The following is a 14443-nucleotide window of genomic DNA, read 5'->3' as shown; positions in this document are numbered from 1 at the left end:
CATCGGGAGCCGCCGGTACCCGAAGGGTTAACAGCCAACCAACCTGGAAGGGAGGAGGAGGCGGCGCCGCGATCCCCTGGGGGCGGGGAACCTCCAGGCGGGAAGGATTCGCGCCCGGAGAAGTTCCCGCCCCCTCCAACAGAGGCCTGGAAGTTTGCGGCCTAGCAGGCCGTGAAGCAGGGGCCTAAATTTTCTGCGGCACCCGGCTGACCGGGGCCGCACAGGAAACCGGAGCGGACTGCCCGGACAAACCGGCCGCGGAAGCCCACCCCGCGGACCGGAAGTCAGGGGCCCGGGTGGAGCGCCGGAATGCGGCCCAGTAGGCCCGAAGCCTGGGCCAAAATTTGCGGCGCCCGGCCGACCGGAAGTCGCCGACGGCCGGCCGGAATCGTTGGAGCATCGTGCTCAGCCAAATGCCGGCCGCGGGAGTCTACCCCGCAGGCCAGAACAGTCGGGGGCCGGGAAGGAGTGCCGGAGTGCGGCCCCGCTCGGAGGTGCGGCCCAGCAGGCCGGGAAGAAGCGCCGGAGGTGCGGCCGAGCAGGCCGGGAAGTAAAAACCCAAGCAGCACTGCCGTCAGGAAAAGGCCCCCGGTCCAGAGCAACGCATCGGTGAGGGGATGGGGGGACCCTGAGACTGGGTGCCCGTGAGGATGCGAGCACAGCGTTCCCAGGAGGGACGCTGATAAGTGAATGCCTATTCGCAGCATTCTGCTGCTAAAATGTCCCATGAGGGCCAGAAGGGAGGAGAGGGAGCAGGAGTAGAATGTCGCCCCGCAGCACCCCAGGGGCCAGCCTAGGTCCAGCAGTGACCGAAGGGTCCAGAGGCCCAGTATGGGGGGTCAGGCACGCAGGAGACCAGGGTGGGGGGTGGGGGACATAGGGCTGGAGAAGCCACTCTCTCACCATAGTCGTCTTCACCCTCGGTCCATTCCAGCAGGGTCGCCCCTTCAGCTACTGGCACCGTAGTGGCAGGACGCTGGGAGAGGGACTTGGCGTGCGGGCGACCCTTGCGCTGGCGGGATGTAGGGGAGCTGGGCTGCCCTGATCCACCTTGTCTTCTGTGGGGGAGGCAGCAGTGCGGATGACCGGCACTGGCGCAGCTCAACCCCGGGAGAAACAGAGAGGTCTAGTGCGTCTCTGTTGTCCCTGATGATCTGGAACAAAAAGAAAAGAAAAAAGTAAAAATCAAAATTTAAACAAGGAGAAAACAGCCCTGCAGAGCAGGGAGTGTCTTGCCTCCTTGGACACTAAGCAAAAAACTGGCAGTCTCTCTCTCCAGGCTGAGGGTATAGCTGATGGAGGAGGGGCTTAACAGTTTTCACTTAGTGTCACGCCTCCTAGGGAGATGAGCTATACCCAAGGTCTTCTGTGTCCCCCAAGGAAATTGGGCAAGAAAGAAAAACACTAGTGTGAAAGTACCCTTACCCTGTTCTCAGCATCACTGCATCCATCCTGGGGATGTTTACAAGCAGAACTTCTGCTTTTTTTATCAGCTTCTAACATATCCCAGTTTTCCAAGTCAGCATTTTACTTCCCCAGTTCTTGGCTTCAATGCAACCATAATTTTCACCCGCTTCCTGTTGGGTTTTCTAACCAAGCCCAGGTATGCATTGCTCTGTAATGTTGCTCCACCTGCCACACAATACTCTCTACAATAGTCATGCCCCTTACACCTTCCCTCTCCATGTTATCTAGACGGAACAATCCTGAGAAACATTACAGAGCAAAGCATCTTGGGATTGGTTAGGAAACCCAACAGGAAGCTGAAGTAAACAGGAAGTTCTGCTTGTAAACATCCTGCCTTTTTGCAGTGATGCTTAGAAAAGGGGAAGGAAAGTAAATGTACACTGCAACAAAATAAAAAGTCCCCAACAGTGCCCATAGACTTGAAGGGGTATCCAGGATTTTAATATTGATAGCCTAACCTCAAGATAGGCCATCAAGGTCAGATCTGTAGGAGTCCGACATCCAGTACCCACTATTGATCAGCTCAGCTGTTACCTTGTAGCACCAAAACTGCACAGCTCAGTTCATTCTGTACCGGATGGAGCTGATAACTGCAAAGCTTTTCCCACTGAAGCAAATGGGAGCAGAACAGCAGTTACAAACTCCGTCACCTGCTCCATCCACTGCACAATAGAAGGAGTTGTATTGTTCTGGCATCAGAGCTACTCTGAAACAGCAGGGGTGTGAGGTGTAGGACCCATCCCCTCCTGTTCAGATATGGATGGCCTACCCTAACCTTAGAAGAGGACAACTCCTTTAGGCTGGGTTCACACGGGCGTGACCAATTTGTTCAGGATGCGTCCCGGGTGTACTGCGGCAAACCCGCACGAGTAGGTACCCAATTGCAGTCAGTTTTGACTGCGATTGCGTTCCGTCGTTCAGTTTTTATCGCGCGGGTGCAATGCGTTTTGCATGCGCGTGATAAAAACCTAAATGTGGTACCCAGACCCAAACTTCTTCACTTAAGTTCAGGTTTGGGTTCAGTGTTGTGTAGATGTAATTATTTTCCCTTATAACATGGTTATAAGGGAAAATAATAACATTCTTTAATACAGAATGCTTAGTAGAAGGTCAATTGAGGGTTAAAAAAATAAATACCGTATATACTCGAGTATAAGCCGACCCGAGTATAAGCCGAGGCCCCTAATTTTACCCCCAAAAAATGGGAAAATCTATTGACTCGAGTATAAGACTAGGGTGGGAAATGCAGCTATAATGCAGAGTGTATGTGTATATAATGCACACACTCTACATTATATACACACATCTGCAAGAGGGTGACTCAGATTGATGGGAGTCTGACTCTGACTCCCTGTATTTAATGCAGAGTGTGTGCATTATATACACACACACTCTGCATTAAATACAGGGAGCCATCCACAGATCTCCCCCCTAAACAGTGCCATCCACAGATCTCCCCCCTAAACAGTGCCATCCACAGATCTCCCCCCTAAACAGTGCCATCCACAGATCTCCCCCCTAAACAGTGCCATCCACAGATCCCCCCTAAACAGTGCCATCCACAGATCCCCCCTTCCCTAAACAGTGCCATGGTGACACTGTTTAGGGGAGGGGGGATCTGTGGATGGCACTGTAGGGGGATCTGTGGATGGCACTGCACTCCACAGATCCCCCTCCCGGACGCTCACAGCAGTATATTTATAAAGTAGTATTTATCAGTAACCTTTAACTTTGGATATCTTACTTTGTCCTTGCTCCGGTAATAGCAGGCAGTGCGGGGAGCGGCGCTCACTCACTGACGTCACGCGCCTGCTCCCACTAGGCGGCGCAGGCGCGTGACGTCAGTGAGTGAGCGCCGCCCCCCGCACTGCCTGCTATTACCGGAGCAAAGACAAAGTAAGATAGTAGACTCGAGTATAAGACGAGGGGGCTTTTTGAGCACAAAAATATGTGCCAAAAAACTCGTCTTATACTCGAGTATATACGGTAAATAATAATTAACTCACCTCCTCCAATTTATCGCGCAGCTGGCGGTATCCTGTTCTTTCTTCAGGACCTGTCAAAGGACCTGTAGTGACGTCACTGAGATCATCACATGGTCCAATCACATGGTCCATCACCACGGCGATGGACCATGTGATGTGACGTCACCACAGGTCCTTTAGCCGGCAGCTCATGATTAAAGAAGTAAGAAGAGACCGCCAGCTACGTGATCAAGAGGAGGAGGAGAGTTAATTTTATTTTATTTTTTAACCCTCAATTGACCTTCTACTAAGCATTCTGCATTAAAGAATGCTATTATTTTCCCTTATAACCATGTTATAAGGGAAAATAATACAGTGAATAGACTGTCATCTTAGCAACAATGCGTAAAAATCGCACCGCATCCGCACTTGCTTGCGATTTTCACTCAGCCCCATTCACTTCTATGGGGCCTGCATGGCGTGATAAACGCACTATATAGAGCATGCTGCGATTTTCACGCAACGCATAAGTGATGCGTGAAAATCACCGCTCATGTGCACAGCCCCATAGAAATGAATGGGTCAAGATTCAGTGCGGGTGCAATGCGTTCACCTCACGCATTGCCTACTCGCCCGTGTGAACTCAGCCTTAAAGGGGTTATCCATGAAAAGATATTTATGACAAGCTTATATTACACCTGCAGATTTTAATGGCGTTTGTCAGGGGGGAAGCGTTCCGTCCCGGCAATCGCCTGTTCGTAAGCGGAGAAGACTGCTGCTTTTACACGCAGCGATCTCCTCCTCAGTAAGGGGAGGAGCGATCGCTAATGCCATCCACATTGAATCATTGCGGGATTCGACACCATGATCTGAATGAATGAATAGCGCGCACCGCAACATGACCCTGAAGTCAGTGGTGTCTGTCGGAACAGCTGACATCAATCATCATAAATAGAAGCCAAAACGCAGATGCAAGCAGAGCCTAATGCATATCATTTTCTTCAATATTTTTGTATTTTTAATAATATATAATAATTAAATAGAATAATAATAATATATCCAGTTTATTTATTTTTTTAAGAAGAGTCTCTTCCAAATGAGTGCAGATCAGCTGCTTGCCGCCTAGCCTTGCTTGCTTGTTTTGGTGGCACATGGTCCAAAATCTTGTAATTAAGACAAATTGGGTAATCAGAGAAGAATAATCCATCCTTTTAGTTTCTCATCTATTTCACTTACAGCTATGATGACAGATGTTGAATTAGACAGAGAGCGAGAAGAGGAATCTACGTCAGATGACTGACTGGCCCATCGTAAAAAAGAACAACAAAAACCACAAGGGTGTAGAGAGCTGGACTAATATATATATCTCTATCTTTATATACACATATATACACACATACACGTATATATATATATATATATATATTAAAGCATGTATTACCTTTTTGCATCAGGCTACTGTATAAGCCCCAATATATTTGAATGCATATTACATGTGGACCAGTGTGGAAAAGCATGCACATTTGCTGAGTGGGGTCCGCTCCATAAAGCAAATATAAAGAATTGTCACACAATGACAACCCTCTGCCGCAAAAACAGCCCCTGCAGCAGCTCATTGACCTGTGTGTGGCTTCTATAAAAGGGGTCGCCCCGCTAATAATATTCTACATTTTTCAAACCAGCCCCTAAACCTGAATACTTTTGTAATTTGATTTAATAAAAATTTTTTTTAGTTTAGCCACCGAGTTATTTAATAAAATGGATCTGTATAGCGCCATCTGCTGTTTGTTCCTTTTCTAATTTCTCGGTTCACCTCACCTAAGGTGGTCGCACATGCTCAGTTCTATCTTTCAACTGCCAACTGTGACCGTTACAGTGACAGAGCTAAAGCAGGAAGGACACTGTGATAGGGAGAGAGCAGCAGCAGAAAGGACGCTCCCCCCTGAGCTGTGACAGGGAGAGAGCAGCAGCAGAAAGGATACACCCCCTGAGCTGTGATAAAGAAATGCAGCAGAAAGGACGCTGCCCCCCTGAGCTGTGACAGAGAGAGAGCAGCAGCAGGAAGGTCATGCCCCCTCAGGTGCCAGCTTATAATAAATGTAGCAGAGCAACGAAGGAGGAAATCTCTGGATCCACGTGAGACACAGGGATGGTTCAAGCTTTGTTTGAAAGAGGTTGTCATGTCCTATATGATTTCTGATGATATTCATTTGTCATGGGATAACCCCTTTTAACACCTGTGATCACCTGCCCCCATTGAAAAATTACAGAGGATATAATTAAAGTAAATCCTCCAGCTCTGAGCTCTTCCCTTCTTGCAGCTCCTCCGCTCATGTGCCTAATCATCTATAAGGGGTCACCTCGCCCTGAACTGCAATGGATATCAGCTCTCTGTGCACTGACGGTCAGAACAAGAAAAGATGCAGTGTAAAGCATGAGAGAGGGACAGAGCAGCAGCCACTGATGTGACACGAGATCATGGAGTTAAGTTGGAGTCAAGGATCATAGCTGCATCCAAATAAAACAGAACAGCTAAGCAGCAAACCTTCCTCCTCTATTAGATCCTTCAAAATCCACAAGGAACATACTAGAGACGACTCATGGACCATCTCACCTTCCTGCATCGGTCTCCTTAAATATACCATCTTGGTTCGGGCACAGCTCACAGCTGGGGGACACACCGCACTTGCAGGCATCACAAAACCAGGGCTCAGTAGAATTTTCAGAGGCCGAGCTCATGATCGAATCGCTCTCTCCATCGACACCATAACAGCCTGAAACGAGAACGAATCATTATCAGCCCTGCAGAGCCGCCATACCCCTCTGTTTCATCAGAATCATTTGTAACCGACTGCTTGCTAGCGACCCATAGGAGTTATCACCCATCATTCACTGTGTTAATGCCATAATGATCCTGAGTTATACTCCAGAGCTGCACTCATTATTCTGCTGGTGCAGTCACTGTGTACATACATTACTTATCCTGTACTGATCCCGAGTTACATCCTGTATTATACTCCAGAGCTGCACTCACTGTTCTGCTGGTGCAGTCACTGTGTACATACATTACATTACATTATCCTGTACTGATCCCGAGTTACATCCTGTATTATACTCCAGAGCTGCACTCACTATTCTGCTGGTGCAGTCACTGTGTACATACATTACATTACATTATCCTGTACTGATCCTGAGTTACATCCTGTATTATACTCCAGAGCTGCACTCACTATTCTGCTGGTGGAGTCACTATGTACATACATTACATTACTTATCCTGTACTGATCCTGAGTTACATCTTGTATTCTACTCCAGAGCTGCACTCACTATTCTTTAGTATAGAACAGGATGTAACTCGGGATCAGTACAGGATAAGTAATGTAATGTATGTACATAGTGACTGCACCAGCAGAATAGTGAGTGCAGCTCTGGAGTATAATACAGGATGAAACTCAGGTGCAATACTATTTAAGTAATACACTGCATTTAAAAAATAAGACAATGTTGCAGTTCTGGGCATACACTGTAAAATGGTTTGCATGCACGTAAATTTAGTGTGCCCGTGTGCAAACATTTTCAAACCACAAATTGTAAAAAATGCCCATGTAAATGGTTAAGTAAAAGTAATTTACTTTGTTATTTTGCTTTTTTTTTGTAACTAAACCAGGACACAGTTTTCTCCGACTGAAACACATTTTGCTCCGAGGTTGAAAAGCATTTATTTTTCTCTCAAGCACAAAATAACACGGACAAAAAGGAATAGTAATTGGGAAATATTAACATTCAATAAAAGAAATGAAACATGAATGCGTAAATTGAACTATTTGATATTAATTTGTCCGGCACACAAATGTTCTTTATTCATCTGCTCCCTGAAATTATATGTTGTGAATTTACCCTTGTAATTGCTTTTCGGAACATAAAATTGGTGCAGAATTATCTGTCAATTCACACAGTTACCAGAGTGACAATAAATGTATAGGTTACTGGGCAAGGCGGAGAGGACCGGGCGCATTTAAAGGAGTATGGCGCCTAATGGTGTTTGCTCTGGACAGAAGACAAACTCAATACACTGAACCAGGGACAAGCAATGAAGACGCCACCTATGGTCATAACTTGAGGGTGGACATGAAAAGTGGACTTATTGATGTCATGATGAGGGGTCCACCACATTTGGAACAGCTATCTGTAAGCCAAAGCACTGAAGGATCTGGCCCATCTGTGGTCACTCATAATTATACTTCAAGACTATCTATCAGCAGGATTAACCCTACTGAACCGGGTATACTGTCTGGTAGAGTTGATCGTGCTAATTAAAATGATACCTGTCCCGTGAAAATTGGTTGCAGCGTTCCCTAGAAAAGGGACTTTGATTCTTTACACCTATAACGGCTTCCACGCACAGAGGGGCGTGGCCAACCCTGGGAAGCTGAGGAGCACTGAGAGGCTAGGCCACACCCCTCAGTACACTGAAGTGCTAAGAAGCATAAAGAATCAAAGTCATTTTTCTCAGGAATGCTGCAACCGATTTTCACAAGACGGGCATCATTTTAATCAGCAGGATGAAACCTGCCAGGAAGTATGCCTGGTTTAATGGGGATGATCCTGTGGAAAGGTGCTCTTTAAAACTTTCAGAGTGGTGCATATACAGAGGGGTTTACATACATGATATGAATGAACAATAGAAACAACAATTACAGTAAACCTGAGCTTACTGAGTGATAGACTGGTACTGAGGAGGAACTGCAAGGGCCACAAAGAGCTTAAAAGGGGTTTTCCAAGATAATTTTTTTTTTACTGATGACCAATCCTCTGGATAAGTCATCCGTATTTGATTGGTAGGGGTCCGACACACGGGAACCCCACCGATCAGCTGTTTTGAGAAGGCAGAGGCGCTCTTACAAGTGCCACCACTTTCTTGCAGCCTACTAAGCACAGCGCCGTACATTGTGTAGTGGCTGTGCTTGGTATTGCACTCAGCCCCATTCACTTCTATGGGATTGAGGTGCTCCTAGGCCACGCGATTGATGAACGTGACATCACTGGCCTAGAAAACAGAGAGAAGGCCGCAGTGTTCACAGGGGTGCCGGTGTCTTTTTAAACAGCTGATCGGCGGGGGTCCTAGGTGTCGGACCCCTAACGATCAGATACTGATCTATCCATACTGAAAATCTTGGAAAACCCCTTTAATATCTATGAGGGACGAGAGAACGAGATGGTCGGTGAGGGTAGAAGCTGCTTATACAGTTGTGCAGCGGTAGAAGCTTTGATGAAGAGGTCTGCAGATTGCTTTTGAAGGTTTAGATGAAGAGAGGGAGTGTGATGTACTGGGGTATCAGGAGACCAGGGCAGAGATGTTGGTATTTTGATATGTACTTGTTTGATGGGTGAAGGGACTGGTGGAGAAAAGAGCCGTGACAGTAACAGAGTTGAGAATGGACTGGAGAGGAACAAGAGTTAAAAGGTGTATTCCAATGTTCAATGTCCGATAGGTATGGGTCCCACCTCTGGGACCAGCTAGTATCTCCAGAACAGTCATGAAGAAGAGGGCACTGGGCAAAACTTGGCCACCTTCTGCTCACTGCTATGAGAGTTCAGATAATAGCAGAGCAAGCGAATAGCCGCACATGCGGAGTGGGCTCTCCTTCACATTGGGACCCTTGCTCTGGAGAAGTGGGACCTAGGGATGCTAGTGATACGCCATCAATGTATGAGATTGGTCAACCCCTTTTAAGGCCCCATTCACATGAATGTATGGCTGCTGTGCCCGTGTTGCAGACCGCAAAAACCGCGAACCGACTGGGTCAACAATGCATCGCAGTGCTGACCTACTGACTTCAAATAGGTACGAGATCTGCAACATACGGCAAAAGATAGGAGTCTAGGACATTTCTTATCTTTTGCTGTACGTTGCGGATCGTGGACCCATTTAAGTCAATAGGTCGGTAGTGCAAAAAGGAGTTCACATGGCCGGTGCCTGTGCTTTGCGGACCCGCTGTTTGCAGTCCTCAACACGAGCACAGCAGCCACATGGTGGTGTGAATTGCCATTTCTACTGATGGGACTGAAAAAAATATGGAATGAAAAGAAACGGCATCCGTATTTTGCGGATCCGTGTGGACTGCAACACTGATACGGTCATGTGAATGGGGGCTAAACAAGATAATATTACTAACATTTTTTGATGTGGCAAATACCAATGACTTTTTTTAATATGATAAATGGGAGAAGGGGTGTTTTTTTTTTTGTTTTTTTTTTTGTCCCCTTAGGGGACTTGAACCTGTGATCGCTTGCACTATACAATGCAAACCTTTTGCACTGCAGTGCCTAGTGATTTTACCAACATCTTATTATACCCTGTCTATGGCGGGGTGTAATTGGAAGTGGCCTTCAATGGGTCTCCAGCACTGCAGGGGGCGATCTGGGAAAGGGATTAAGTTACCTTCGGTCCTGGCCACTGCAGGTGTGTGACACAGTCGGCACCTGCATTGTATGGCATGATCTCCGCTCCTGAGCACGTGCCATGCATTCCCTAGCGAACAATGGCACAACTGTACATCACTGGTTAAGGGGTTAAATCGGAGGAATTTCCTAATGGGTCCGTCTTCTGCTATTGATCTTGGAAAATTCAATTTGCTTAGCAAGTTCTGTGATGGACATTTCATTGCATCTTCAGGGCAGGTTCGCTTTAAGTGACAGCCTTGAGGTCGCTTCTCGGACATGACAGCGGCCACAGGGCTTTCATGCATTGTTAGGACCTCCTGGGCGGCTGCACCGCACCCCAGCACTTATCAGCTCATCGAGGTTACAGAGTAAGGTCTCGCACCAGCGAAAAACCGGAGGACACTGACGAGAGCGAGAACATGCACAAGACAGATTTCTGTAGACACGCTGCAATCAAGACGTCAAAAGCAGCGACAATGCGGCAGGGGCTCTGCGAACATGACACACCAACGCCAGCCGCATGGCACTAACAGATCTGCCTGAGCGACAGCTCGAGAAAGAGGCCTTCATCCTCCAAACTGATCCTGCCGGATAACAATGTCTTAAGTAGGGTTTAGTTTAAGGAAAGGAAAAAAAAAAAAAAAGGGGGGGGGGTTAGCAGTTACCACACGACCCCCATAGAAGCACTGCATACAGGCAATCATAACACCTGTGTTCTTCCATGCTCCCGTTTCCTTATCTCAGGGTCATCCTGAGCTCTCTGATTCATTAATGCAATACCATAATTACCAACCACTAAGCAGCTGTTTACAGCCCCATCCCTGCCCCTCGCTGGGGTATTAACGCCCCTAAAATATTGGGCCAAGAAGGAGGCAATACCCTAAACCGCCAGGGGCTTTACAAGACCACCAATAAAGGAGGCCTACACTCAAAAAACTGGGAATTAAAGATTAACACTCTTCTACGACAGACCACCAAAGAAATAAGCATTAACCCTTTTCTACAGCAGACCACCAGGGAATTAAATATTAACCCTCTTCTACCCTAGAACAGCAGGGGAGTAAATGTTCACTCTTCTACTCCAGACCACCAAGAAAGGAAGCATAACAATTAATCCCCTGATTTCTGGGGTTAACCCTCTTCTACCTCAAACCACCAGGGAATCAAATAGTAACCCCTCAGCCAAGACCACCATAGGAGGAGGCATAAACCCAAACACCAGGGGATTAAAGGGGTATTCCCATCTGAGACAATTGGGGCATATCACTAGGCCCCATAGAAGTGAATGGGAGCGGTCGCTGCGCAAGCGCGGTGCACTCCCATTCACCAGTATGGGGAGAGCACTTGGTGGATGTCGGGGTCCTCCAGCCACCACTTTCCCCGCTCCGTTTTCCATATAGGTGCTGGGACCCGCACCCATCAGACAATGGGGACATACCCTAGCGATATGCCCCCCATTGCCTCAGATGGGAATACACCTTTAAATAATAACCCTTTTCTACACCAGACCACCTGGGGAATAAATATTAACACTCTTCTATCCTAGACCACCAAAGGTGGCGGCATAACCCCGAACATCAGGGGATTAAATATTAACCCTCTTCTACCCTAGATCACTAGGGAATCAAAGACAAAGCCCATACTCAAGACAATAAAGGAAGTAGACAAAATCCCAAGAGGGAATTAAATACAAACTCCCTCTTCTATCCTAAACTCCCAATAAATTGAATATCACCCCCTTTACTACCCAGACCATTAAGAGTTGGCAACATTAGACCACCAAATATGTCTTGAAGTGGCATAATCAAGACCTCATACAAATGTACAGCACTTACAAGTGTTTTTACTAAAGATTGACTCAATCGGACCCATTTGCTCCTCCATCCCTGGCATTCAACCTGTCCCCGTGCGACTGCAGGCAGAGGGGGGCTGGGAAAGCATGGCTCGACAAGTCGCTGTCTCCTCAAGTCTACCATGTACTTGCAATTGGAGGAGTGTTCCTACTGCAAAGGCAGCTCGGCTACAGGTGAAACTTGAAAAATTTGAATATTGTGCAAAAGTTTATTTATTTCAGTAATGCAGCTGAAAAACGAGATTTTTGTATTACTTACCAGTAAAATCTCTTTCTCGCTCTTTCCTTGGGGGACACAGAAGACCTTGGGTATAGCTCATCTCCATAGGAGGCGTGACACTAAGTGAAAACTGTTAAGCCCCTCCTCCACAGCTATACCCTCAGCCTGGAGAGAGAGACTGCCAGTTGCGTGTCCAAGCAGTGAGAAAAGGCAAAGTCCAAAAGTGGAACCAACAAGCCAACTACCCAACGGGTAAAACAAACTCTGAAACCGTGCAAGAAAAAACAAGAATGGGTGGGTGCTGTGTCCCCCAAGGAAAGAGCGAGAAAGAGATTTTACTGGTAAGTAATACAAAAATCTCGTTTTCTCGCCCAGTTTCCTTGGGGGACACAGAAGACCTTGGGACGTTCAATAGCAGTCCAAGAGGGGAGGGACCACAGCACCAAGGCGAAGCACCCGAAGGCATCAAGAAAACACCGCCTGCAGACCAGGCGGCCCAAGGCAGCATACGCCGAAGCCCGAGTATGCCCCCAGTAAAACTCGGTAAGGTGTGCAAGGAAGAAGTGACCGCCCTGCACAAATGAATGGCCGAAACCTAACACCCCCGCCCCAGGAGGCACCGACTGCTCTGATGAAATGAACGGTGACACCGAAAGCAGAACCCTGCCATTGGTGCGATAACCACAGCAAAAAGCCACACTGAGAAAGCGGAGGAGGCCACCCTGGAGGCCATCAACCTTTGCACTGACCTCCTGGAAACACAAGAGACCGAACGCCGACCGGAGTCGGAGATCTCCAAGTAAACAACCGCAAGGTCCAACAACCTCCCAACGGCAAAGCGTCCATACCCGGGGATGGGTGGAAAAGGACGAAAGCCTCGTTGATAAGAAGGCAGATAACACCTTCAGAAGGAAGGAAGGAAGAAAGGAACAGGACGGAGAACAGCCCTGTCCTGGAAAAGGACAGAAGGCACAGAACACGAAGGGCCATCAATCAGGCACCCGTCAGACATGATGGCAACAGAAACACAACCGTACAAGACAGAAGGAGTAGGAAGAACTCCTGCAACGGCTCCAAGGGAAAGACCGGAGCGCAGAGAGCTCAGTATGTAGTTCCCAGGGCGGAACCAGGAAACGATAAAGAGGAACCACAGAGCCACTCTGTGGCAGAAGGACATGACAAGGCCCAAGAGGGCCAGGAAACGCTGGAAGGGGAAGGACAGCGCAGACACTTGACACTTCAAGTAACAGAAGTCCCAGGGTCAGGCCGGACTAGCGAAAGACAGAACCAAGGGCGAGAAGGCAGAGTGGGGGAATGCCCCGCTTCCCACAAAACCCCAGGTAAGAACCCTAAGCCCGACAACCAAACCTGTACTAAACAGTCGGGAGCGAACACTAGCGTGCTCGCAGGAATCACCCAGTAAGCGGAAGAAAACCCAATGGGATCAGGCGCAGACCAGTAACACGGCCGAAGGATCGGAAACCACGGTCCTGTCGGCCCCCGAACAACATAGCCCCGTATCCGACCGGAGTGGGGGAGCAGAAGGACAGACGGAAGAAACCCGAAGGGTCTGCCCAGCATCCGACAGATGCCCAAACCAGACAGGCCAAGTCCAAGTCGATGTAGCCACCAAAGAAAGGAGTTCCACAGCCCCGTGTGGGAGATCCAAGGACAATCCTGACCGAAGGGCAGTCCTCCCAAGGCACTGAGAAAGTAAGTCCCACAGGACCATACACCCAGAACGGAAAGGCAACCTGCACCCAGTGGGAGGACAAAACGCGGTAGGCCCGGCAAACCGCTAGCACCGCCAGCGAGAACGAGGGAGATGGTACGAGACCGCAAGTAACACCGGAACCATCCAAGCGAACAACCATGCTCACCCCAGAGGAGGGGGGGGGGGGGGGCAACGACGGAACAGCCACTGAGGCCTGGCCGGGGCAGCAGCCACATTGGAACGACAAACCCAGAGCAGAAGCCAAAAAAACCGAGCCGGCGAGGAAAGGAAGAGCCGAATCCCCTCTACTCTGTGAGACTACCTGCACACCGTCGCAGCAGGCGAATACCCTGAAGAAACCAAGGTGGAGGTCCCCAGGACCTGGACAATCAAGCACCCAAGAAGAGTTGGGCGACCTACCCGAGAGGAGCAGTCTGAACCTGGCAGCAACAGACTGGAGCGCAAAGGGCGCCAATAGGAAGGACCCACACCACACTGCATCCGAGAAGAGGAAATTGTAGTAGGCGAGGGAACCGTAGTCCCGCCAGAGCCAACGTAGAGGTCGAGCGGCACTGTAGACAACACTCTCGACCCCGACCGGTTGCGTAGGGAAACAATGCCACTAAATGACGAATGGGTACGCATCAAGGAACCCCGAACACTCCCCAGGTGGAAAGGCCAACGAACATGGTGGGTGCCGACAACAACGGGACCCCACCGGAGAATGGGTACCACTCAGCTCAGTGCAGTAGCGAGCCAGCAGAGCCCGTCTACGTACATAC

The 14443-nt window shown here is 48.6% G+C and overlaps 1 protein-coding gene across 1 annotated transcript in view; it reads right to left on the bottom strand.

Annotated features, from left to right (window-relative positions):
• PHF14 (PHD finger protein 14) overlaps nucleotides 1–14443 on the bottom strand; it is a 174336-nt gene that overhangs the window by 139989 nt on the left and 19904 nt on the right. The window contains exon 5 of the mRNA XM_044293783.1: nucleotides 6046–6205. Within this exon, the coding sequence (XP_044149718.1) occupies nucleotides 6046–6205 (160 nt within the window). The remainder of the gene's footprint in view (nucleotides 1–6045; nucleotides 6206–14443) is intronic.

This window comes from Bufo gargarizans, chromosome 5, assembly GCF_014858855.1.
Source record: "Bufo gargarizans isolate SCDJY-AF-19 chromosome 5, ASM1485885v1, whole genome shotgun sequence".
Taxonomy (NCBI): Eukaryota; Metazoa; Chordata; class Amphibia; order Anura; family Bufonidae; genus Bufo; species Bufo gargarizans.
The sequence above is the reverse complement of the archived record's forward strand: the minus strand, read 5'-3'. Positions and strand labels throughout refer to the sequence as shown.